The sequence below is a fragment of the Lonchura striata genome, chromosome 12, assembly GCF_046129695.1.
Source record: "Lonchura striata isolate bLonStr1 chromosome 12, bLonStr1.mat, whole genome shotgun sequence".
Taxonomy (NCBI): Eukaryota; Metazoa; Chordata; class Aves; order Passeriformes; family Estrildidae; genus Lonchura; species Lonchura striata.
Genome location: NC_134614.1, coordinates 17909783 through 17936768, shown reverse-complemented (window position 1 = coordinate 17936768; position 26986 = coordinate 17909783). Strand labels below are relative to the sequence as shown.

General features: G+C 43.8%; 1 protein-coding gene across 2 annotated transcripts in view; it reads left to right on the top strand.

The window, feature by feature from the left end:
• ADAMTS9 (ADAM metallopeptidase with thrombospondin type 1 motif 9) overlaps window positions 1-26771 on the top strand; it is a 79187-nt gene extending 52416 nt beyond the window's left edge. Inside the window, exons 29-40 of one of the 2 annotated variants that reach the window (XM_021551207.2) lie at window positions 4647-4814; window positions 8817-8990; window positions 14045-14215; window positions 15697-15891; window positions 17726-17858; window positions 18104-18198; window positions 18351-18445; window positions 18540-18673; window positions 20171-20262; window positions 21712-21816; window positions 23796-23890; window positions 24183-26771. In XM_021551207.2, the coding sequence (XP_021406882.2) occupies window positions 4647-4814; window positions 8817-8990; window positions 14045-14215; window positions 15697-15891; window positions 17726-17858; window positions 18104-18198; window positions 18351-18445; window positions 18540-18673; window positions 20171-20262; window positions 21712-21816; window positions 23796-23885 (1452 nt within the window). In that variant the 3' untranslated portion in view covers window positions 23886-23890; window positions 24183-26771. Of the gene's footprint in view, window positions 1-4646; window positions 5611-8816; window positions 8991-14044; window positions 14216-15696; window positions 15892-17725; window positions 17859-18103; window positions 18199-18350; window positions 18446-18539; window positions 18674-20170; window positions 20263-21711; window positions 21817-23795; window positions 23891-24182 lie in introns of those variants that run through there. The other variant, XM_021551199.2, reaches the window with a different exon arrangement.
• Window positions 26772-26986: the final 215 nt, after the last annotated feature.

Sequence of the window (26986 nt, the reverse complement as noted above, 5' to 3'; positions counted from 1 at the left end):
AGTTACAGGGATATGGTTTCAGTATCTGACAGCAGCAGTGTTAGTGGTAGGAAAAGGTGATACAGACTAATAGGCTGTTGAAAGGTAGCTGGAGAAGTTTGCTGGCATCCAGGAACACAGCCCTTTTGGAAAATGGGTATAAAGCATTGGAGGTCTCTGTTGCTTTGCTGCTTTATTCCATCCAACACATTTTGTCTCAAATTGCTGCAAAGGATGAACCAGAGCTTACTTACAGCTGCTGACTTTCTATAAAATCCTTAATGTGGGGCAGTCTAAATCTACAAGGATTGATTTTAATTTCCTCCAAAAAGTTGCTGCTGGCAGAATCTGATAAAGTCATTTTTAGTCTAATCCTTCCCAGCCCTTCCCTTGCTGAGCTATCGTTCTATCTTTGGGAATTCATTGGGTGATCACCACAGCTTGCATTCATTGTCTTAAATACCTCCCAAATCGTTGTCGGCTGATGCACGGTGGGTCTGAGAAGAGGTCTGACAGCATTTTCTTCAGCTTTTCACTTCTGGGGTAGAGTGTTCCCAGGTTTTTGACTGGGATGTGCCCTTCTGCCCTTTGTGGAACTGCCCCTTCAATGCACAAAGATTACAAGGAGCAGTCATTCCACTTCTTCTTCACTGCTCTGTGGTGCCTTTTTCTTGCTAAGATTTCTTCATTTGTGCCCCGGGCTCTTGAGTCCTCTCAGTGCTGGACTGACCCCGCTCCCAGAAATTCATCAGAAATTTTGTACAAATTTTTAAAGAGATTTTGAAAATATTCTGGGTTTTTTGTTTCCCTGCTGCCAGCCCTATGCATCAAGTAGCAGCCTTTCTGTTTTAGGGAGTCTTAATGAACAAGATGTACCCTCATGTCTCAAACGATGAGATCAGAAAATACAGAAAGGCTTATTTTAAAGCAATTTGCACTTGTAAAACAGAATTATTATCTCCTAAACTCTGAAATAGAAAACAAATTTTTTTGTGGAAACAAAAACACAAGCAGAGCAGAGCATTGCAGATGTTTAGCATCGTGTTCTGACCTTCATGAAAACAGCTGATATGGAAATATTTCTGCCATATTTATTTAAACCTTTTTCCTTGCATTTATTTTAACTAGGCAGTATATTTATTTGAAAATACCAGCAGCATGCCAATCTCCAGTTCTTGGCATGTTAACAACACTAATCATGCAGTAAACATAAAGCCCTTAAATCTGTGCTAAGTGCTTTGATCCTAATGCTCTTAGGAAAATTCTTTCGTTATTGTTCTCCGTGTAAAGTGCCAGGTGCAACTGTGGTGGGTTTAGGAGATAATAAAGATAATAACAAGGGGAAGGTTTGCTAGAATTTTAGAGTGGTGGCTATAGCTGATTTTTCAAAATACTGTTTCTCTATTATTTTATGCACCGCAAACTTTGGTGGGGTTTTTTTACAGAAACATAACAATTTATTGTTTTCACACCCTCCTCCATGCCTGGCTGTCCTCCCAGGTTCATCCAGGGGTGCTGTTTGCTGTTGTGCCTCAATCACAGGCTGTAAACAGCCTTTCAGGGCAGCGTTTTCCCACACTTAAGTGGAGACAGAGGCAAGTTGACCATAGGCATGCCCAAGTGCATGTGATCCTTGACTCTAGGAAGCTGATTAGTGAAAAAATTCCATACAGTACCTGGCTACACCTTCAGGACTGGCCTAAAGGTGATTAAAACCGGTAGAGGCTTTTCTCTTGACTCAGAAAACCTTGGATAAGGTGAGGCTGTTATTCCAGAGAGCCACCACCTGCCCCCATTACTTGGAAGCATTCTCTATGGGGGATGTGAGAGAGAAATTCAAGAAAAAGAGGAATGTGAAGACAGTGATTTTGCCAAATGTTTTGAGGAAGGCAAGGTACAAGCTTACCTCATTGTGGTAATGTTATTGGTAGGTACCATAAGCAGGCAGCATTTGCAGCCATGAAGAATCCTGTTAATGGAATGCAAAGTTTATCCAGGGTCCAAAATAAATTATGAGGCTGATGGTGGTAGTTGGGTGTAGCACTTCCCGGACTCACATGGAGTTGAGATGCAGCTCACTATCAAATTCTGCTTTGCATATGGCTCACATATGCTTAAAATCTATGTGCCAGATAAAAGCTGAATACCTGAGATGACTTAGATGGCAGTTATTAAGTAGACTCTTTGCAAAGGAATTTTCAGTCTCTGATACTTGATTAAATTAGATTATTCAACCTTTCTTTTCTGTCAGTACAAATGAGATCATAACTCAAATGTGCATGAAAGCAAACGGGTGGTTTAGATCTGAAAATGCACAGCTGCCTAAATATGATTTATATTAAAGGCAGACATAGAAATGATTCATTCCAGCATCTTGGGAATTACATTTAAGTATTAAAAAAATTAACTAAATTATGCCTCAACCTCTGAGTGCACCAAGGTTTGCACGCAGACTCGTTTGATCATGGGATCACAAGATAAATGTCAGAATCAGGCTCCATGCCAAAGCGAAGCATTTTGTAGACAGGGAGTAATAATTCTGGAAATAACTAGGACCAAATTGTTTGTAAGATCAAGTATTTATCAACCAGCTTCAGGTTCCCAGAAAGGTGCTTGCATTGTTGCACAGTGTGGTTAGTCTTACTCTAGGGTAAGTAGTGGGATCCCATATATTTTTTAAATTAAGGATGTTCTAGGCTGTATCAGCTCAGGATATGGGACATGAGAGAGTCCTGATCAATGCTGTAAATTTACTCTTTGACTTTAGCTGTCAAAGTGGCATAACCTGCAGGAAGACTGTTTACCAAGATTTACTTTAATTTTTGTTTAAGCATCAGTGTTGGTGTTTAGTCCCAAGACGGTAAGTGGATGAAAATACTAGAAGTTTAGAACTGGGTTTTTTAGGATGTGACATTTCTGTCTAGCTGCTGACTTTCGTTGCCTGGGGAGAGAAGTAGAGAGAATGAAAAAATTAACTTCTGATTACATTTGAAGGCATATAAAAATAGGGTAACATTAGCTTGATCTTTCTTCTGTTGACGCTAAAGAAAAGAAGTTAAGTTTATGGAACTGGGTAACTTGTAGAAGTTTTATTTTATTGCAAGGGACGGCATTTCTTCTGTTTTTCAGTGCAAGGCTGGGTGTTGCTTGTTGGGCTTTTTGGCCTATCTTCGAATTTGATCTGAGCTCAGGAAAACTCAGAGGCAGTTATCCCTGCTCAGCCTCTCAGAGGAGCATCATTAATGGCTCTTAAAACTGATTAACTGGACCTCAGAGATCTTTTGTTGAGCTGTAACGCTCTTGCAGCAGGAAAACAACCTTTTTCAGGGAATCATTTATACAAGCTTTTAAGCATCAATGTCTGGTTTTAGGGGCTACATCCATTTCTCTCCACATTGGTTTGAACTTTTCCATTTAGAAACTGCTCTCTGGCTGGTTCTTTGTGAGCTGAATGAGCTGTAAGTAGGGCTGTAATATAAAATATTCACAGGTGTCAATGTATATGCCAATTTCTATTCTAGTGGATCTTCCAGAGCTGCTATATATATAAATTTTTGGGGGGTTATTTATAGGCTGGGAAGAGCTTAATCTGTAATATATTTATTGGGAAATATACTGATGGAGAGACTCCAAAATGAAGGTCGAAGCCTCATTTCTGCATGTTTTCTCCATTCTGAAAAGAAAGCAGAACATTTTATATGGAGAGGTGGTTAAAACAGTGTGTTTGCCCTCAAGGATTAAACCAGTATGCTTATGGGGTAGCATGTAATGAAGAAATGGAAGCTGAGTCTCTGGGTGCATCATGCTGAGTAAGAGGCTTGTTCTACATGAAACTGTCATATTAAATTCGTGTCGTGATTCCAAACCCCTTTGATTCCTAAATCTTTAGAGGACACTAATCTGAAATCAAAGTGAATTTGCTTGGGGTTTGCATGCCAGAAGTGGTCACATTTGAAAAAGTTCAGTGAACCTGCAGAGGGAGGTTGAAATTAGTTGCTTCACTACAAAGCTTGCAGCTAACATACCTGCTGGTTTGCTTTTTGCTTTGATTCTCCAGGCTCTGCCTTCTTGCCACCTTCTGAGTTGTTTTCAAAATGCATAAATCTTAAGGATGAACATGTCCTGGTTTCAGTCTGTTTAGTGAAGTAAAAAAGAAAAGTCAGACTACACTGATAAAACAAACACGAGCTTTTGTACCAAGGACAAGGAAATGCTGCACTTTTCTGCCTTGTCCTTTGTGCAGTTATTTCCCTCTGTGAAGGTGCAGAGCACACTTTACCCTCCTGATTTACCAATATTTGACATCCCTTTGTATCAAGGTAAATGGAAATGGTTCCTTTCAAGTTCTTCTAAGTAGATACTGAGGGCTCGTGCCTTGATCCCTGTAAGATGACTCTGCTCCTTTGAAAAGACTTGAGCAACGCCAGGAATCCAGGCTGTTATCCCTGCTGAATGTCAGCTGTTTTCTCTGTTTTGATACTGGCATTTTTTAGGGCTTTGACCAAGAATATCATACAATATTAAGTGTCTGCACTCCCCTCAAGCTTTGTGTAGCCTGCTGGGGACCTGTGGAGGTGCTTTTTGGTCAAGCTACAAAAAAATGCCCTGGATAGCCATGGCCCTTGTATGAGTGTGAAAGCTGATCTGTTATTACTTTATATTTACAGTGTTCTGTCTCCTGTGGAAGGGGCCAAAAGCACCGCAGTGTGTACTGTTTGTCAAAGGAAGGGAGGCATGTAGAAGAAGAGCATTGTAAACACCTTGCTAAGCCCAACGTGCAAAAGAAATGCAGAGGGGGCAGATGTCCGAAGTGGAAAGCAGGAGATTGGGGCCAGGTGAGACATGTTGTGTACCCTTTTGCACCTTTTGGTATTCTTCCTCCATCAAATTGGTTAGAACCTGGTTTTCCAATTACTTCTGTCCTCATGAATTATTCAGGGATAAAGGTTTTGGGCCAGCTTCTGGTGTCCACTGCAGCTTCATGGACAGCAGTGGAGCAGTACAGATTTGTACCAGCTGAAAACTAGGCAGCTTGTTTTTAGTGTCTATCTGCAAGCAAATTCCTTGTTGTATATTTTAGGATTTTGCTAGAAACATAATTAGTATATAATATTAAAGAGAATATATTGTTTATTCATGTTTTTAATATAGTTTAAATATCATAACTCAAATAAAATCTTCCTTAGTTTTGAGAAATAAACTCATTGTTTGTTTTTCCCTTGTTAAAAAGTCAGACAGTGATGCATAGAGCAGAGCCTGCTGGAAATGAAAACTATTTTGAGTTATTATGCTAAAAGCATACCTTGAATCCTTGTTTTCCTGAAAATAATGTCTTTGTCATCACCTTGAATCTGCTGCATCACATTTTTAACTCTGAACCTTGCTTTTCCCTCTACCTCATTTGTGTGCTAATCAGAGGAATTATTGAAAATCCCAGACTAAACGAACTGTTAACTTGTAAAACATCGTGTTCCCTTGCATTCTGTCTTCCAAATTTAGGTACAAAACACCCATTCTTGCTGCATTCCAGCTCCCTGAAATACAAACTATTCACATTGCTACAGGCAAATGTTAGGACTAGGACAGCATGCTGTTGATTAATGTCCACTAATAAAAAAGGCAATAAACCCATTAATGATCTATGATTGTTTTCAGACTTGTATTAGGGTTTTTTTTTAATCCTTACCTTTGGATTGACAGGATAGGAGTATTTGCCATTATGTGGGTGAGGGACTAAGTGCTTGTTGACCAGTGAGGTTCAGTTACTGAGGTCTGGGCTCCTTACCTGAGGACAGGAGCATCCAGCCTGTGAAATCCACAGTACTGCTCCCATACTGGAAATTAAGTCAATATTCACGACTGAAATCTCAGTTTTATACAGAAGCCAGACTAAAATGAAATGCAAGGCCACTAGACAGTCTTGTGGTATCCAATTTGCACCTTATTTAATGACTGCTCCTGAAAGCAGTTTTTATTATTAATTGTAAACATAATAATGTAATGGTCTATCAATTGCATTAAAATACACTAATACTAATTGGTAAAAGTAAGTGGTTTAAAATTCCCAGCTTTCCACTGCATCATGGATATTAATTTTATGCAACTAGAGAAAGAAACCCAAGTTAATAGGAGGATGAGGTGATTTATGGTCTAAGGTGATCTCTCATGACCAGGCAATTATGGAATATTTGTGTGCTAATGATAAGGCTAAGAACAGGCTTTTCCAGGAGTAGCTCCTCAGCCCAGGTTCCTGATGCAGGCTGTGCTCAACCAACCAGCATCTTGCTTGGGGAAAAAGTAAAAGGGTAGAAACACTTATGCTACAATGTCAAACTGGGCTTTTTAAAGCCCTGTCAGATGCTGTGACATGGATCTCTGAGGCTCACTGCTGCTGGCAGCATTTTTTTTTGCCTGTGACAGATGAAGAGTTGGGGCTGTCACAGGTTGGGAGTGCTGGTTCTGGGTCTCTTGTAAGGGGGATCAGAGATCTAATTCCATGAAGCCAAGCTGGATTTAGATGCTGAATATCTCATTAAGAGCATGAAACATACACGAGTTTGGTGCTCTGAGTACACAGTAGTTCAGGGTATAAATGTGGCATGAAAACTCCATGTGACCTTCCCTATCTCCAGTGCCACTGTTGCAAATAGGAACCATGATCAGTTTCCACTTAGATATTATCCATAAAAATCCCTAACTTTCTGAAGGTCTAATTGTCTCAGAAAGTTAATCCCAAAGCTGAGCTGCTGTGCTTTTTCTGCTGAATAAACCAGTAAAAATCTGCATGAGAAATAAGGTGAGATTTTCCCATAAAAGTGGATCCTTATATATGCACAGAACCCATTGCACATACCTTTAGGTGCTGGGGTTTTTTGCCTTCTAGAAAAGGAATTACTGAGAAAGTAAAGATCAAAAAATACAGGAATGGTTAAAAATCAGTCTCAGTTGGACACTGGCTGTGCTGATGCTCCAATCTTAGGTTTTTTCTCTTTGGATGTTTTGTATTCAGAAGGTGGTTATTTCTTTTCTGCATTAAGAGCCCACTTCCATGGAGCAAAGCATTTTTGATATATCTCTAAAAAGGCTTTTTCTCCAAGTCTTAAGTGTGTTTATGTCTGCACTGAAATATCCGATTTAATGCCTTTGTTTCACCTAAGTAGTGTCAATTATGGCCATTTACCTTTCATTTAACAAAAACACCAATATTTTATTCTGCTCTCTGCTATTTGCATACTTCAGTTAAAGGCTGAAATCCAGCCCTATATAAAAACACAGGCAGGGCATCGGGTGGAGTTTCTGGCACAGTCCAGGGACCATTCTCTTCCCAAACCCAGGTGTCATACACACTGCAGCCCCCCATGAAAAAGCCACGGTGTCACTTGTGCTCTTTCATCCATACCTGGGCTTCTTATGTTGGTGATAAATGCAACTCAAAAGGCATCTTAGAGCATGGAGGCATCCTGCTATATATGTTTCTCCAAGTTTGTGCCTTTATTCAGTTTAAGAGTCCCCCTCTGGAATGTGTAGGACAAAGACCACTGTTAATCCCAGGGAAGCAGCAGCATATGGGAAGCATTTGCATCACTAGTGACAGAAATCCCACTGCTGCTTTCAAAAGCTACACAAAAATGCTCCCACCCTCCTACAAATATCTGAAGCCAGACAAATAGTCACAGTCAGCTTTTCTCTGGTTTTCTTGGCTTTATGGGGCATTTGGATAGTAAAGCAAAGAGCATTATGAAGGAATACAGAAAAGGGAATTGCTTCCCCATTAAGCACCACTTAATTCTCTGACTTAAGAAGGCTCATTTTAGTGGGCATTGCAATAACTTATTTATGAACTTATTTTCATAGTTCATATGAAAGTAAGTTCATAAGGCTGCGAACTTATTTTCTTAGTTCCTGATATATTAATAAGTAATGTTAGTTGTTATAAATAACCAATATTAGTTGTTAATTCAGCTGTGGTTCTAATACATACCTTTATTTTTTATGCACTTTCTTGTACAAATGCAAATTCTCTTTACTCCAAATCTGTATAGTATACTTTAAGGTCTAGCCAGGAGGAATCTGTTCCAGGGGAATATTAAGTACTGCTAAACATGTTAGTGTGCAGTCACAACACTAAGAAATGTTGCGTGAAAGAAAAAATAAGCTGTTAATAATATTGCAGTGTAGATAATACTTTAAAGATGTCTGAGAGACAGAAAAATTCAGGCATTTGTTACTGTGCCTTGAAGTTGGGAGAAATTTGCCCACAGTGTAATGAAGGAAATGTGAAATGCAGTTAATTTCAAAAAGACATTTGTTTTCAAAAACTAACTGTATTCCCTGCCTTGGTGCATGTGCACGTTTAGATGCATGCTGAAAGAAATCCCAGCTGTATCACACCTTTCCCTCTCTATAGCTACACACTTTCTTCTATAGAATCCAAGTTTGCTTTTCATTAAAGCCCACTCTGTTTGTGGCATTTGATGTATTCTGAACTATTACTTTTTTGAACCAGTGCCTGAGAAGCAATACTCAGAGCAATACTCAGAGCCTGGCCGCCTCTGGAATGTCAGGGCGGTTTAGCAGCACTGCTATTTTGCAATAAAACCAGATTTTTCAATAAAAATCCTGTCCAGGAAGCCCTGACCCCACTGAAACAAACCAACAGCAAATATTCGCACTGGCTTCAGATTCCCAATGTTCCCTTGCGCAAGGAAAAGCCTCGCTCGGAAGTTTGATAGAGCATCGCTATCGATGCCCTGGAGCCCAGAGCAGAGCCCGAACCCCCCGAACTCACCGTGCTGGCTGTGATGGGAGCTCCACTCACCTTCTGTCCCTTCCTGCAGTGCTCCGTGTCCTGCGGCCGGGGTGTCCAGCGCCGCTCCGTGCAGTGCCACGGCGGCGCCCCGAAGGCAGCCGAGGAGGCCAAGTGCGACCCGGCCAGCCGGCCACCCCCGCAGCGGGACTGTCACCTCCCCGCGTGTCCCACGCACCGCTGGGCGGCCGGAGAGTGGCAGGCGGTAAGCGGGGACCCTTCCCCAGCAAGGCTCAGCTCCTGTGCTCTCAGGCGTGGCGCGATGCTGGATGCCGAGGCCGGGGAGCGCTGCCGGAGGGTCGCAGGGCTTGGGTTGCAACCTGGGGTTGCAAAGCAAAAAACAAAAAAAAAGAGGCAGAGGGAAGGTTCGTGCATGCTGGATGAAAGGGGGAAAGGAGAAATGCTTCTATAGAGTTAATTTATTGCTTCGTGCTGCCTTGTGTTTGGCTGGGACCTATGCAAATACTGAGCAGGTCTTGGGTAGGGTGGATTTGGGTCTCTTCCAAGAGACGGAGCCCTGCTGCGCTGCTCCAGCCTGAGCCCGGTGCCTGGAGGAGTTCGGGGGCAGTGGTAATTCCCTCTTTCCTGCCCCATTACCCCAGCTCCATCTCACATCCCTGTCCTTTCACTGAGCTCCAGGTCTTTGCTCTTTTATCAAGCCACAAGCAGTGCTGAGATCAAGTCTTCTGTGGGAGATGATGCTTTTCTGTGTGACCAGGATCAGTTCCCATCAAAAACAGCTACTGAGACTGAAACTGGAGATAAAGCTGCTGCTCCAGTGGTTTAGGGAGTGACTTCAACTCTCCTGCAGTGTGGGCAATGAGAGGCCTCAAGGCTGGTGGGCGGTAGGAGGGTGAGGGGATTCTGAGCAGGAGAAGCCCTCCCATGCACTGCCAAGAGTGTCCTGTGTCAGCCTTCAAATGCACAGAAGTTTTTGTCAGAGGCAGTTCAGACCAGACACCAAAATTATTCCTTTCATTCTGTTTTTTTCCATTTTTATCCTCTGCATGTGGTACCTCAGCCTGACGGGAACAGGACACACAAGTTTATCTTAATTTCCCCAATCTCAGCAGTGCTGGGAAATTGGGTTTATAATCCTGTGTAACCCAGCCACGAGTGCAGGAGGCCAGAGGAAGCTGTGCTCTTTCCCAGCTGTTTCTCAGTACACAGGGAAGTGTGATGGGAAGCAGCAGGAGGCAAAGCCAGGCTGGTCACACAGTGGTACCAGATGGAAACATCCCAGCCAGAAATGTAGAAACAGCTGAGGGGGCTCCATCAGCTTCCTTGCAGTTTCAGTTTTAGTTTTACAGAGCCCATTAACTGCTTCAGATAATAAACTTAAAGGCAGCAAAGAGGTCACCAAACAGCATGTAGTGCCAGTCCTTACCTAGTGGTGTAATCAGCCCTGGAAAGAAACAGCTCCTGCCCCATCCTTTCATAGAATCTTAGAATCATTAAGTTGGAAAAGACCTCCAAAATCATCAAGTCCAACTTTTAACCAAGTTTTGCCTTTTCTCCCTTATTTTTTCAACTTCTCAAAACAGTTTGGAGAGGCACCTGCCCCCAACCTTCTGAGCCCTTGATGGGATACAAGTACTGATGTTTTCTGAAGTTTTCCAGAACTGGGAAAATTTTGAACAGATTATGGAGATTTGGTTTTTCTCCAAGGGAGCTTTACTAAGAGGATGGACTGAAGGTTTCCTCAGCCTCATAAGTACTCATAAGTAACCATGCTCAGGAAAATGCAGGAGCTGCCCAATGTGAGCTTGGCCCTTTGGCTGATTCCAAGCATTTCTTCCGAGCACTTCTTATTTTGTTCTGGTGTACACAGTCAAAAAAAGGAATAGCACCTCCCCCCCAGCCAAAGGCAGTGTCCATGAGGAGGCACAGATTGCATTGGTATTCTCTGAGCAGGGAGCAGCAATGAATCCTAATTGACATGGAAGGCAGGATATAAATAACATCTCAGTGCTGTCTTGTTCTTGATTTCTTATCTTTAAAGGGAATCTCTCAAGAGGGTTTGGGGTTTTTTAATTGTTCCTTTTTGTTGTTGTTGTTTAGAAAAAGTGTTGGTCTTGACAATGAGAAGGGATATGAAACTTACTGGAGACCATTTACTGCTCTGTTGGTGTATCACCATTAATCACCTGTTCTCAGTGCCTTCACCAGGGAGAAGAAAGTCAATAGAAAGAGCCTTGCTAATGTCAAAATAAAACTCAGACTAGAGTCACAAAGAAAAAAGGGAAAACTAGGAGAAAGGAGGTTTTTTTTCTTTAATATGAGCCTCTGTGGAAGGACAATGCACAGCTCTGGAAGCTGCCATGCAACTCCAGAATCTTTGACATTTGCCTTTTGGGGGGAAATTGTGCCATCCTTGCCTGATTTGAATTGCAGAGTTACCCAAGGCATGTTTCAAGCATTCATGCATGGGGGGTAGATTTCATCTCTGTGTCAGATTGTTATTTAAAAAAAAAGAAGAAAACAATCATGCTTTTGCAAAGCAATCCCTTTGGGGTTATTTTAATTATTATTATTGCTCTTATAAAGCAGTTTCAGAAGTGCTTGAAATGTTCCTTAATTTGAACTGCCAGGAAAATAGTTCAGAATTTGGGAAATGAGGCAAAAGAGACAAATATTGTCAAATGCCTGACCTGTTTTCAGATTTTACTATCAATAGCTGTTATAGCCTGACCTCACTGTTTTGTGTGAGATTTAAATCAGTCTTGAACATGAGATTTCATGCAAAATCTGTCACTGCATTAAAAGTAAAAATAGCCTTTCCATGCTAGTTGAACTATCTGCTTTGTACATGGATAATGTTTTATAACTTTGGGGTGGCTGATTGGAACCTCTGTAGTGTTTCTTTTTGACTTAGTTTATGATGGTCTCACTGTCTTTGAGCCTTATTTATATTTCAGTGGGATTATTTCAATTGCCAGTTACCCTTAAAAATACAAATAACCAAACTTTCAATTTCTGATGATGACAAAATGCACAGAACTGGCTCAGGTTTATTTGGCCACACAACTGTTATTTGCAGACAAACCCAAATCAGGCTGGCTTGTGCTTGGGAGTGTCAGTCTTTCATCAGCAAGTAATGATTTTAAAACAAGGATAGGCTTTTGATGTGATAGCTCTTCACTGCCAATGTTAGAAGATGCCTTGATGGCACAGACATGGTTCACCCTCTTAAAGTGAAGCATGAGCCAATGTACTTTGCAAATTAATCTGAAATATACATTAAGGAGATGAGACAAAATCAGGCTTGGTTCTTCTCACTCCTTTCAAGGTGCCTCCTTTGGCTGTGAGGGACCATGGAACAATTCACCCTTTATTGCTGACCCCTTGCTGGGCTGGAAAATGCCAAAGCAGAGAGGAGGAAAGCTTTGAGCATCCTGTGACCCCACTCCCACTGAGCAGGAAGGTTGGGGTTCAGGCTGCCCCAAAAGGTGCCTGGAGAGCTGTCAGGGAAGCTCCCTGGTGATGGAGCTGTAGTGGTGCCATATTCACACACAATGACCCCCTTTCAGTTTTTACTTATGTAATAGTAAAATAATAATAGGGAGATAATCAGAGATGGGCAAATATAGCTCACTTTGTTTGCTTTCTGGGGAAATCACACTCCAGCAAATTCCTCCAACCCCTGTAGGATTGCCATGTTTCAGCACAGACCTAGAAGGAGCTTCCACTCCAAGGACTCAAAGCAAGAGAGTAAATAAGGTTGAAAGCACACAAAGCCCTTGGGGTCTTCTGGCAGACTGCAGATTTTGCAATGCTGACTGTTGCCTAAGAGCTCCTAAGTTATTCCTTTGGAATAAATGCTGCTTTGTGGAGCTGCCTCCCCTTCCCAATCCCCTTCCACTTTGCCCCAGTTTTAAATATTTACACCCAACATGATGTTGTGCTCACTGCTGCTCTCCTGGTTTGCTCCTGCTGCCACAGACTGATCTGATTTTTCAATAGTCTCAAATAATTTACAATCCTGGTTCTGACAGCCAATTACAGTAACAGGGCCATGACAGTGCCTGCATTTTGCAATTAGCTGAACCCACTAATATCTTCCTAATTGTTGGCCAGCCAGGAGAGCAAGAGCTGCTTCAGGGAGGCTGGAAATGATGTTTGGAGGGTAAGACTCTAACTAGATTAAACTGGCATAGTGTTCCATGCCTAGGTAACTTCAAGCGGTGTTTCTGTACAGATAGGAATGGTCTGATTGGATGTTTTATCCTTTTCCTTAAGGGGAAGACATTTCCTATGTTCTATAAAATGATTATTTTCATGCATTTTTCTCCTCGTTAATCCAGTTAGTTGAAAGTGTTAGAAGTCTATTACAGGCAATAACTAAAAGAAAATAGGGTTTTATCTAGACAGCTGCTCTTACACTGATTTATTTTGTTTTATGTGTTTTTCTAAGATGTTCTCCCAGGACAGCCTCACTCCCAGGAACACAGCCTCACAGTCAGGCTCATTTTTCCCTGACAAGCAGAGAAAGAACTGAGTCCTTGAAATCTCCTGAAGGACCTGGAGAGCAGTTGTACTTGTCTGGCTTGGGTTGCTCTTAATATCAGGCAGGGCAGTGTTTAAAAGAGAATAAACCTGCAGGGCTGCCTCCACTGCAGTGGTTGTAGAGTTGTGTTCAAGGCTGGGCTGGGTGAAGCTCTGAGCAACCTGCTCTAGTGAAAGGTGTCCCTGCCCATGGCAGGGGGTTGGAAAGAGATGATTGCTAAGGTCTTTTTCACCCAAACTGCTCTATGATGATTCTATGATTCTGTGTGCACCATGCCAAAGCAGAGAGCTGGGGAAGGAGCTCCCCCCTCCACCAGCCACAGCCAAAGGTACAGCAGTGTGATTTTTGCAAGGGGGATGGTTGAGTTGTCAGTCTCCAAACAGCTGTATTCACTAGGGGCTGAAATAAAGGGGGTTGGCCCTCTCTTCTCCCTTTGCCCTATCTCCTGGCCCAGCATGCCCAATCCTGCATATTTTGATCCTACCACAGCTGGACCCCACATCTGCCCGATCCCAATACCTGCTCCCTTGGTTTCTCCTCTCTCCTGGGGATGTGTGTTAGTATCTCCAGAGGTCAGGAGCAATTTCTCACTGGCAGCAGCACGTGGCACAGCAGGGTCCTGGTGGAAAATTTTCCCCCAGGTGATACGAGTGACAGCTGACAGGGGTTTCTGGGAGGAAAGCTCGCTCTGGATGTGGGTTCATTGCCGGGGGTCCCTCAGGGTTGCCTGAGCTGTTGTTTCTTGCACACAGTGCACCAAGACGTGCGGGGAGGCGTCGCGGTTCCGCGAGGTGTTCTGCGTGGATGAGAACAAGCAGCTGCAGAGCAGCGGCTACTGCGAGGCCAGCAATCGCCCCCCCGAGGTGGAGAGCTGCGGCCTGCCCCCCTGCGAGTACATCTGGATCACGGGAGAGTGGTCAGAGGTGAGTCCCCCTCCCCCTTGCCTCCCCCAAGCCGTGCTTTCCTCCTCTCAACACTGCCCTTGCTGAGGTAGTGCAACCCCAATCAACAGTAGCAAGGCAGCGCTGTGGGTTTTGATTATTACTTGGTTTATTTCATTGTGCAGTCTCCCTGTTGGATAGAAAGGAGTGGTGCTGTGGAAGGCAACCAGGATATTAAAGACTAAAAGCAGCCTGCTCAGGGTCCTAGCTAATATTATTATCTGGAGGCAATTTTCTTCCAAAGCACAGTGCATTCAGCAGGCACCCTCTTTGGTTTTCTGCTGGTTTATTTCATTTATTTAATTAATTGGTTTTATTCCCATCCACTCCCTGGGGGCTCCAGAGCTGTGAGTTGTGTAAGGGTCCAGATGTGCTTCACGGGGGAGAGGCAAGCCTGGAGGTGACCATGGGGGCACATCCTTCCTCAGTGCTGTCTTTGCAGGGGCAAGGACCCAGAGTGAGGGAAGGCAGGACATTCACCCTCACAGCTGGGAGGCAAGGAAAATAGATGAGTTTTCCTTGCAGCGGGCGCCGCATGCGGGAGGATGCAGGTTAATCTCAGCCTGTTTCCTTCTGCAGCCAGTGAAGGATTACTTTCCAGTTGGAGAAACAGCAGAGGGAAATGACAAGGCAGCTGCTGACACAGCACTGATTAAAAAGAAACAACAAGAAAAGGGGAAAAAGAAAACACGGCAGGACTGAGGGGAAGGAGAGCCAAGCCACCTGAGATAGTGCAAGGAGGGAGAAATGTGGAGATATGAGAATATCTCAGAGAGCCTGGTCTCCTGAGTGGTTTCTTAAGAGAAATATTGAGATGCCTGTCCAGCTGGAGCTCTGGTGCTCCTTGCCCAGGGACTCTCTACCCACCTCAATGCCTGGGAGACCACCTGGGAGCACTCAGGCCCATGAAGACAGAGAGATGAAGAGAGCTTTCAGAGCCAGAGTTTGGCTCTCCCAGGTCCCACTCAGTCCTTTGATGAGGAAAGCAGAAGTGCTGTTTATCCTCTAATTACAATGAATAATTTCTCATTCTTCTAGTTGCTGACAAGTACCTGCAATTCAGGGTCAGCCTTGACCATTTTCTATCTCTCTGTATCCCATGGCAAAAAAACCACCACAAACCAAAACAACTAATAGAGTGATTTCTAAATTCTCATGGATCTTCTGCTCCTTTCTTTGTGCTTGGGAAGAAATAACACATGGCCAGGAGCCAGCCTGGAGCAGGGAGTCTTGGAGCAGCTGTAGATCCAGCCCAGAGAGGAATTGGGTGCTCAAAGACAGCGTCAGGCACCAGCCCCCTTGTAGTAGCCACTTACAGTATTCATGACTGGCTTGAATAGATACCAGTGATCCCTTGAATCAGTTTCCTCTGTTCAAAGCTGACAGGCCTGGTTTCCTCCCCTCCCATTTTGGGCAGCCTTCCTGAAGCTCGTGGTGCTCACCGGTATTTGCTCTGCCCGCAGTGCTCCGTCACGTGCGGGAAGGGATACAGGCAGCGCCTCGTGTCCTGCAGTGAGATTTACACTGGGAAGGACCACTACGAGTACGGGTACCAGAACATGGTCAACTGTCCTGGCACGCAGCCCCCCAACATCCAGCCCTGCTACCTCGGAGAGTGCCCCATCTCGGCCTCCTGGCGCGTCGGCAACTGGGGAAGCGTAAGTTGGGCAAACTTCTTTTTTTGGCCAAAGAGACTGGAACAACCTTTTTTTAAACACAGACCAAAGGTTTGGCAGTGGAATGTGTTAGAGCTGCTTAAATTAATGCATTGAATACTCTGGTGCAGCAGCAGGCCTGGTGTGTGTAGGGCTCCATACTTCAGACTGAACCCTTTCGTATGGGAGAGCCCCAGCGGCTACAAGTAGAGTAATTCATGAAAATTGGGATGTAGCCAATATTTGTGGCCGTGTTGATGGCCATGCTGAATACTTAGTCAGAGAGTAGGGTCATTGCAGAAAACAAGGGTTTGAAAGCCTTGTGCTAAAAGGATTGGTGAGTGACTGCCAACTGCAGTTGATTCCACTTGGCCATGTGTATGAGAAAGACTTGGGAGCCAGCATTAGGCTGAAACATTTGAGTCATTTGAGTCTTAAAACAATTTTTTTCTTGTTTTTTCCTCCCCCTCCTTCTCACAAATGCTGGGACAGGTCAGGGGAAAGAACCTGGCCTTTCTGCTAAAGTTATTTGTGTTGAGTGTCTTCTGGGACCTGAACTACAAGATCAAATTTTAGTTAAGGTGATAACATTTCACTTCTTAGGGCTTCTGACATTCTTTGAAATGTGATGTTTCACCCATAAACTTGATTTATTAACCTAGCTGATACATTTGTAGGAATTTGTCAAACCTTTACAAGGCAATGAGTGTCAAGCCAAGTAAAATGTAGTAGATGTCACAGTAACTGGCAAAGCCATTTGAAACCTAAGTTCCTCCTGCCCCATAGGAAGCTTCAGATCCTCCCTGTGAGTCAGCACAGAGGAGTTATAGCAAAGAGCTCAACTTCAATTAATTGGTATTTTCCCTCAGAATTTAAGTGCAAAATACCCAACTCATTAATCCAACTTCACTGCAAAGAGTATTCATTTCAGAGAACAAGACCTTTCTCCTCACTTTGGGCTGCTGAATGTCCCAGTCACCACCAAGTGCCATGACCCTTGTCAGCTGTGATTTTGAAAGGGATTTAATGTAAAATGCCATCCACTCTGATGGACAGAGAGAGTCCTACTCAGTGCTTCAGCTAAATTTTATGGAACTGGACCTGATAAAGAGTAAATGCCAAGCTGTGAATACCATGAGCCATTGAAGACCATTTCTTCATGGTGTGTTCCTTTAGAATAATAATTTCTAAATGGGTGAGCAACTTCATTTTCTTTATAGCCTAACCTGGTAGCTGTAGAAAGAGCTGATTTTCATTTCTCAAGTACTTGAAAGAACAAGTTGTGGATGCAGGAGCAAGGTCCTCCCACAGCCCAGACTCAGTAGCTGGATGCTCTGCTGCTTGGTAGCTCCAGTAACTTGTGCAATTTCAGCCTTAGGCTTGCCCTTCATCTGGGTGGTTTGAGGATGACCCAGTGTTTGCACAGATGAAGCCATTTTCCCAGCAGGTGAGGGGAGAGAAGATTTTGGGGCTCCTTTTTTTTTTTTTTTTTTTTTTTTGGTGCAATTTGCATAGAAAACAACAATCTTCCTAATGTGAAAAATAATCAATTTCACTTGAGCACATGGTTCTCTTTAACCAACTGCCTCATCCAGCAAAGTGTGCAAACACTGAGCAAAGTATGGTATTCTTGAAGTAATCAATGATAATAAGGAAGGGATTAATTACCAAAGGGACTACTCATTTGATTAAAATTAAGCCTGTGTTTGAACACTTCACAGGATTGAAGTCTATGCTGCTGTCTCTTGATACAAGGGAAACCATCTGTCCCTGTTCTTTCTTCTGGAGCCCATAAACCCTTGAGATAAACCAGGAATCTCTGTCTTCTGTCCCACAGTGCTCTGTCACCTGTGGAGTTGGGGTCATGCATCGCTCAGTGCAGTGCTTGACCAACGACGACCAAGTCAGCAGCTTGTGCCATGTGGACCTAAAACCTGAAGAGAGGAGGACATGCCACAATGTCCATGACTGTAAGTCTGCAGATTTACACCTTCTTTTGCCTTTCTCACGGCTTCAGCATCTTTTCCCCTCAAACTCCTAGAGATCTGCAGTATTTCCAAGCATTGGGAGCCATCCAAGTAAGCACTAAGACACTTCAGGGAAACCTGTTAAAAATAAAAAAGATGTTTTGATGGTTTGGAAGCCTCAGAGTGTTCCAAAATAAATTTTGATGTGTTGTTGTTCAGTTACTGCAAGTATTTCTGTTTTGTTTCAGGTGACTTACCAAGGAGTTGCAAAGACGTTAAAAATCTCGAAGGTGTCACTGAAGATGGTGAATATTTCCTGCAAGTCAAAGGAAAGACATTAAAGGTGCATTTCAGCAACAGAATGATAGTTAATGGGTTTTCTGAAGGTTCAAGAGGAGCCTGCCTGTGGTGTTCACTTCCACTCTTGGATTTTCTGCCTTTGGTTGTCTCAGTGATGCCTTTGCACATGACACAATTCTGGCTTGTCTCTCTCAGGTGTATTGCTCTGGGATGCAGACTGACAGCCCAAAGGAGTATGTGACCCTTGTAAATGGTGATGCAGAGAATTTTTCAGAAGTGTATGGATACAGGTAAGAAATCCTGTAATCATGAACTTTACAGTGTTTTTGTTTTCCATGGCAATATTTCCTGGTCATGAGTAGAAAGGGTTTTCTTTTGATTTAGATTGCATAACCCAACCGAGTGTCCGTATAACGGGAGCAGACGAGAAGACTGCCAGTGTAGGAAAGATTACACAGCAGCTGGGTTTTCCACCTTCAGCAAAGTAAGGCTGGACCTGAACACTATGCAAATAATAAGTGAGTAAAAACAGGGCCTTGCCATTAAAAAATGTTTATTTTACACAAATATAACTGTAACAAGCAAGCAGTAGTACTCTAGTGAGCAATATTCTTGAAAATTCCTGTTAAAAGCTGCTTTTAGACTTGGTCTCCTGTTTGCTGCTTTACACTTGGAGACTGCAACTTGAGTACACCAGAGATGCTCGTGTTATTTCTCTGTAAAACAGGAAAATACTAAGGCAATTGCTGGTGTATCTGCTCTGCAGAATGAGTATTTGCGTGCTCCCAGCAGCCCAGTGCATTTTGTGAAGGATTTTATTTTATTTGGTCCCCTCTTTTCAGAATGGACTCAGACACAAAGCCTGACCAGGGAGGAGCTGCCCCACTCCCCCACCCTCTCCATTTTACTCAGAGAGGTGTCAGGAGATCCCAGTGCAGGGGTCTCCACTGGGATGGGGATGCTATTCCCAGTGGCCAGGGCAGAGAAGTCCCTCAGCAGAGCCAGACCACAGGGAAGTAACTTGTGTTGAGGGCTGGGGACATGGATTTGCAACGGAGAAAGAGAATATAGCTGTGCAATAAGAGTAACACACTGTCTCTTTTGTCATTCCTGTGAGCTGGGAGCCCATCCCATCACCAGAGACCCTGTAGCATTCCATGGGGTTATGGTTTCAGTCCCCTGACTCCACTGCTATCAGTTTTCAGCAAGTGTTTTAAAAATACAACATATTGTTGCGAGTTCATTCAGTAAATAGCTAAGTGGTTTTTTAGCAAATCGAAACCCTTCCCTGTAAAATGACTCCTTATCTGATAAGTGGGTTTTATCACTTAATTTTCAAGACCTCCCAGTCTATCAATCTGTAAAAAGCAACTAATAATCTGTAAAAGCTTCTAGGTAAAGATCTCAAAGGAACCACCCTCTGGGAATTTGATACTAGCTCCCTTTGAATTTCAAAAGGAGCTGGGCACCTACCTCTGTCAGGCAGGAGCTATCTCACATCCCCATCTAAATGAGTCTCAGTTACTTCAGATCCTTCCAGAGCAAAATACTCCAATTCCCTTTGAAAACCCGACCCCTGGGCTGGGGCAGCCAGGAGAGCAGAGATGTTGTTTGCTTTTGTTTAAAAGAGCGATTTAGAAGGTGCTGTAGCCTTTTTGAAAGTGGGGAATTGTTTGATAGCGAAATAAACCCCAAGTTAAGGGTTCGAGTTTTGTTGTTATTTATACTTTGTTCCTAAATCACCAACAGATTTGAACTGAGTGTAAATACTGAGTGTAAATGTCCTGCTAAATTCAGTGCTCACGTTCTGGGAATCACATGTGGAATGAATCAGGATATTTAATATTAAATATAGTAATCTTGGTATAATAAAATTGTAGTAGTCTTGACGTCCTGCATTAATGTGGGAAGCTAGCTTTGGTGAATTTAAACATTAGCAAAGAGCATGTTTACATTTATTTTGTCTCTCTCCCTGCATCTTTCTTTCCATGTTATTCACCAACTCATCTCCACAGCAACTGATTTACAGTTTGCACAGACACATGATGGACGACCTGTTCCTTATGCCACTGCTGGGGACTGCTACAGTGCTGCCAAATGCCCGCAGGTATTTGACAAGAGCATGTAACAGGAATTGGTGCCATTTGTTATGTTCAAGCCCTCTATTAATTACTGCTGATGCAGCAGCCCAGCTTCAGTGAGTGGCACGTTCTTATCTCAGCGATCTGAAACTTTTCCCTTTGTGAAGAGGGAGAAAGTGATGAAGAAAGTTCCTTTTGTGAACAGGAAGAAAGTAGTTTCCATTTTCCATGTTATCAGGCCAGTGGCTGCCTAGTTCCCTAAGGCCCCAGTAAAGGAAAAGAGGAAGAAGAAAGAGGCTGTGGGGAGAGAACTGGATTTTGCCTGCATAGTTGAAGACAAGGGGATCAGTCCATGACAGGACTTGGTGGAAATGCTGGGCAGAGAGAGCAGCAGGGAGTAGATGCTTTTTGAAAGTCTGTAGGAGACAATTAACACTGTGTTAGGGATGGCTTGCTGCATGTCCCCAGCACACCTACCTTTTGTGGGGCTGGGGATGGTGAGTGATCTGTTTGGATAGTCCGAGGTATGGGGTGGGCATTACTGGCAAAGGGCATTAACAGGGAGTTGCAGCAGCAGACAGCAGAGGGCAAATCTCTCAAACCTCTCCATCTCCTCCCTCCCTGCTGCAGAGCTGACACTTCCTGCACAGCTCAGCAGCTTAGGGATTGACTCCTTACCTCAGGAGTGCTCATAAATGTTAATATCCATCCATCTGACCCAGACAGTTTGCTCCTCACAGAAAATCAGCATTCCCAAGGCAGCAAGTGCAAGGAGCAAAGCTAACAGCCATCTGGTACTGCACGGCCGTGCTGGGCTGTGGGGCAGCCTGGGGATGTGTCCAAAGGATCCCTCCATGGGTCCAGAAATTGGCAGGACTGGAGTCTGCCATGGGGGTGAGAGGAGGGCTGGGGGCTGAGCACTGGATGCTGGCATAGTCCTTAATTTTCCATCCATCTTTCTCATTTCGAGAAAGGGTGGAATTAAGTGTTTTAAAGAAATTGAAGAGTTTCATTAGTCTGAGAAAAAAAAAAAAATTGGAAAATAAGGAAAACAAGGACAAGTGTGCCCTCTCCAGTTGAGGAGGGAGCAGTGAGAGCAGCTGCAGCACATCCCTGAGGCTCCTTCCCATCAGCTGCTGGAGCACGTCAGGCTCTGCAGTTTGCCATGGGAAAGCCAACAATGCCCTCAGCCGGCAGAGAAGAAGCAATGCAAAACCGGGGTAAAGCAGTGAAACCTGGGCGGGAAAGGCAGTTCAAAAACGATCTAAAGCCCCTCCTTCTCTGCAGCCACTAAGGAGAACAAATTCCTAATGAGAGCCATGCTGTGCTTTGTACAATGATCATGATCAGAGCAATGGAAAACAAGGGAAAACTTTGTTTTTGCTGTCAAAATCCTGTAAGAGAAGTGACACCGTGGCTTGCTGGGGGTGTGGAACATGGCATTTTGGGATAACCAGGCTCTGGTTGTTTTTTAGGGTCGCTTCAGCATAGACCTGTACGGGACAGGCCTGTCCCTAATGGGAACAGCCAAGTGGCTCTCACAAGGGAATTACGCGGTGTCGGAAATTCAGAAATCCCCAGTAAGTTGTAACTTTAATTATGGCTGTACCTGCTCATCAGAAGTTTTTAATCACCACATTGTCATTCATGGCAACATCTTCCAATAGAGACTAACAAAAAATGAACATCTGATATTAAAGTGTTGTATGTAATTGTAATGGGGCAAGACCCTCGCGGGATTAGATTGATCAGAGTTATTACAATTAATTAGTGAGCCTGATTAACTGTGAAGCTGAAAGTGCTGAGTGCTGTGGGGCAGACATATCCTTAATCAGTTGCCTGACATGTCCAGCATGGAGTGTGCATCACAAGGCAGGGCAGCAGGAAAGGGACAGGGCTGCAGAGCAGAGTTGGAGCTGCAGGTAGGGTTTGGTCTAGTGCCCTGAGTAGGAATTGTTCCCAACACATGGCTGATAAAGCATGGAGGGTGTGGACCTTCCTGCTGGTCCAGTTTGGGTTTATCTCCTTGGGAAAGTCTCAAGTCACTGTAGTGTTGCAGAGGCACCATCCCCTGTCACTGCCTGTGGCTCTGCTGGCTGGCTGGAGCCTCAGATTAAGCCAGGCAGCCCTTCACAATTACAGCCAAATTTGTACTTGTACTGCTTAATTTGCCTGCCTGTTAACACCTCCTGCAGTCACGGTGTGCCTTCACTCTGTTGCTTCTGTGTCATATTCTGAAATGGTAGAAACCCAGGATTGCTTTTTTGGCTGTTATTTCATGTGAGTCATCCCAATTGCCCCTGTTAAAACTCTCCAAAGGAGCTCACCATAATTTAACAAACAGCAATTGGCAAAACATCCTTTCCTGTACTGCTTTCAGGCTCCCCCTGGCTCTGGGGAGCCTAAGTCGCCTCTGTACTGGTCTCTTATAGAATTAATGCTACAGATCTGACCACACTACAGGTGGAAAAGGACCAGCACAGGTCCTGTATTGTCAGTTCCAGCAGGTGTTTTTCTATCTTCCCTTCTAAAAGGAGAGAAGTCTCCTTTGGGGTTGCAGAAAACATCACAGCTAGCAGAATTAAAACAAACTTTAAGGAACAGAGGTGCTCAAAAATCCTCCATCACCTGATGGCATCTGTCAAGTGCTGTTCCAAGGGTGTAATTTCCTACAGGATCAGAAGAAAGAACGGTGTAGTGAGAAGAGATGATAGCAGCCTGCTGCACTCACAGATCAATAATGTCAAGGGCAGGGTGGAGCTCGTTTAAAAATAAGTGCTTTGTGCAAACTTCTTGTGTCCTTAAGTCCAATTTTCTGGTAATTGAGGGTTGAATTCCCCTCAAGTACTGTCTGTCCATTCTAATGACCAAGAGGAGAAAGACTCTGCAGAGGTGAGATAAGGAAGGCCTGATGGAGGTATTAATCTCCTGACTCAAGCCCAGAGTTACACCCTGCTTGCTGGGCACACCTGGAGACCAGGTCAAGCTCAGGACCACTCCACACTTACCCCTCCTGGCTGTGGGAAGGGGAGAAGAGTTGGCACCTCAGCAAGTGACATCACCTCACCCTATCACTTTCCCTCATCTCTTGTCTCTGGAGCCACTCCAGAACTTTGCCTTCCAAGTGGATGCTTCCTGGTATTGCCTGCAAATACCCTTTCCATGCTCAGGCAGAGTTGAGTAATTGTTTCTGACCCAGAGTGGTTTTGCTCTTGCATGAGCCAAGTTTTCTACTCATTACTGTTATTCACTGTGGGGCAAACTGGAGAAAGCAGATACCCTTGAGATACCCTCCAAATGGCCTTCTCCTTGGCCAGCTTTCAATTTAATAAATCAAAACAACCCTTTCCTATTTGTGTCCATCATCTGACCTGCTAGCACTAAAGAGAATTACATTTGTGTACATTTGAATACAGCAGTGATTTCATAGATTGATTTTGGCATCCTTTGTTTTCTTAAACACCCTAAAAATCATGGCTTGAGTAACCCAGATCTGGCCCTTCTGCAGCATGGAATTCATGAGCTCTTAATGAGCTGTTATTTCTGATTTTGCCTGCAGGATGGTACCAAAGTAGTAGGAAGATGTGGTGGTTACTGTGGGAAGTGCACTCCATCATCTGGAACAGGCCTCGACATTCAGGTGTTATAGCAGTGGTGAGTTCTCAGCTGCTTCTGCATGAAGGAAAATCCAAAATGCCCTGAAGGAACAGATCAGACCATGATTGCAAAAAGACATGGAGTGCATTGGTGACAGCCACCCACCCCACACAGCATCCCTGTGGGATCCCCTCTCCCCAGTAACCCTTGTGGATACAGCACTGTCACCTGGAAACACCTCCCCACCTTACTGGCACCCACCTTTGCTCTGCTCTTGTGCCAGTTTCTCTGGTGACATGTTCCAGAGGCCAGGATGACTCTAAATGTGCACCTTTTCTGTGTTTTCCAGGTTCTCTGCGAGCAGCCAACAAAGATGAGGGATGGATGAAGGATAGTGATGCAATACCTCTGCCTTCCACTTTTATATCTGTGTATATGTGTATATAGATTGCATATTCCTAATGTACAGTATAATATTTATGTTTGGGATTATTTATTTTGATTTAATATTTTTGTACGTAAAATCATTATATTAAGGCTGCTTTTCCTATTTTTATTTTTTATTGATAAATCCTGCAGTCAAGCCACTGCATTTTGCATACTCTACATTATATGTAGCATTATGACAAGTGATACTTAATTGTCACTGTATTCAGTTGTTTACTTTCAGTCAGTAATTTTCCTTCAGTTATGGGCTGCTTTGGCCCTCCACGGTGCTACACAATCTGCATAGGGGTATTTTTGGCATTTCAATCTGTCTTTATGCAAGGAAATTAGACAAGATGTGCTTAAATTTTTATTTTTAGGGATTAGACTGACAGCACTCAAGGAAAACATGACAATGAATACTGTGCTAGTTGCATTAGCAATCTTTATCTTTTAGGTATATTTTGAATTTCACATGACCTCTGTGGCCAGTGCTGGAAGCACTGGTTTGGTGCTAACATGATATTTATTAATGCTCTGTACTTTTAGTTAATCCAGTGCCTTTATCATTGAAGAAGTGGATAAAGGAGAAAAATTGTCTGGCAATTCAAATCAATCAAGATCTATCCCAGGTTTAGGAAAATTCCTGCAGATGGATCTTCAGCTCAAGCCCCATTTTTTTCAGGGTTCTGAAGTGAACTCACTTTTTTAAAAACATGTATCTTTGTCTCCTAATTGCATGTGCCACTGTGCTTCCTGACTCCATCTGGAAGCGGGGTATTAACTCATCCCAGACAGGCTGATCAGGCCATATGTTTCCCTGGGCTGTGTTCTCAGAAGAGACGTAGTTTCTTACAGACTTTGTTACAAAATCCTAGCATGAAGATGAAAGCATCCCTCTGGTGTTCCCTCCCCATGGGGCTGGTGAGGACCGTGGGGACAGCACGCCCAGGGATGGGGACAGCACACCCAGGGATTGGGGACAGCACGCCCAGAGATGGGGACAGCACGCCCAGCCAAGCCACCCCTTCTCTTGGCCAGGGTACTCCCCTGCAGGCACTTACAGCATTTCCCCAGCTTCCTACTCACTCCCAGACCATCTGCAAAGGGAGGCTTTGCTGCCTCCTTTCAGCAAGATCACTCTGTACCTACAGATGATTCTGCCCCCCCTTCAAAAGCAAGCTGCTGTACGCCCACTCTTGTGTTGCTTCGGATCTTCCTGGTAAGGCATCTGTGCTCCTTGCCTCTCCTCGTTCCCATGTGCAGCCAGACATTTGCTGTTGGCTTTTTTTTAATCAAACTGAGGAGCCATGTCCCTTAGGTGTGGTGGCTCCTGCCTGTACGTAGCCCTCTGCCTGTGGCACGCCACGCTTTCACAGAGCTTCCTAGCACACTGAACGGGGGTGATGTGACCAGGTTATTGTTGTAGTCTGTGACTATGTCCCTTATCTCTTTCTCCACAACTTTACTTAGTGATAAGAAGGTGCTGCCCTTTCACCTTATATGTCGAGGCAGCCAGGAGCACAAAGTACAAGGAAAGGAAGCTTTTCAGCACAAAATTACCAGCAGTTTGGAAAACCAAAGAGGCTTATCTGCTACTCCAGATAACTCTTTCCATTTTGGATGCAAGCAGTTACCAAACACAACCTCTGTGAGTCTTTTACAGAGCTCCCCAAAGGATGTGTAATCAGTGTGTTACAAAACACTTGGATCAATGGTGATAAACGATCTGATCCCTGGATTCATAACCTGTGTGTGCCAGGCTGCGTTCAGCCTTTGGAGTGAAACTGTCAGCCTGACAATGAGGGATTGACACATTCCTGTCAGCTGGGAGACATCTCACAGGCGAGCAGGGCTGTGGTGCAGCCCGGCAGCTGGAGAACTGGTGAAGGAAGGAGGAAAAAGGGAAAGAGAAAGAGAAAAAAGGGAAAGGGGAAAGGAGTAATAATGGAATAGTGATTTTCTAATGATAATTGCTTATGTATAAATTCTGTAGGGAAAAAGGGAAAATTGCACTATGAACTTCAGAAAGAAATAGTGGTGCTTTGTCACTGTAAGTGAAGTGAAGTGAATGGCTATTTATAAAAAGAAATACTATTTTGACCCATACAAATTAATTTCTACCATATCGTTTCAGGGCAGCTATTAACAGAGCTAGCAGAACCTAAAAAAATACAAAATAAACTATAAGGGAAAAAAAGACAGCACTGATCCTGACATTCCTTAATGGTCATCATTAAATAGAGCAGATTTTGACATTTCTTGTTCAGGAAAGAACTCTGGGTTTTGTAAATCAATGCCATTATTTTTCTACAAACTGGGGTATTTTTTTGCAAGCACTTTCCTGTACAATGTTTCCTTTCTTTCTGCTTACACTCAAAAGGAAATGAGAATACCTGTATGACATGTCTGTATGGTCTTGCTGCATTTGCCATCGTATTTCAATACCTGTGTCCTACAATAGAGGCAAAATACTTTGTACACAAGGGAATAATACATTTAATGTTAAACATTCTTATCTGTGCTGGTGTTTCTTTCCAAGGTGTGGTGGGTTTGATTATTCCATGCAAAAGGAACGAGGGATGGGAAGAATGTTGCTTATATGGAGCCCTGCCCCAAACCTATGTTAGAGTCTGTGGACCAGGGATCCCCTTGGAGAATGGCTGTGACCACCCACTCATGTCCTGCTGGTTGAGGCTGATGCTCCCAAATTTCTGTCTAGAGAGG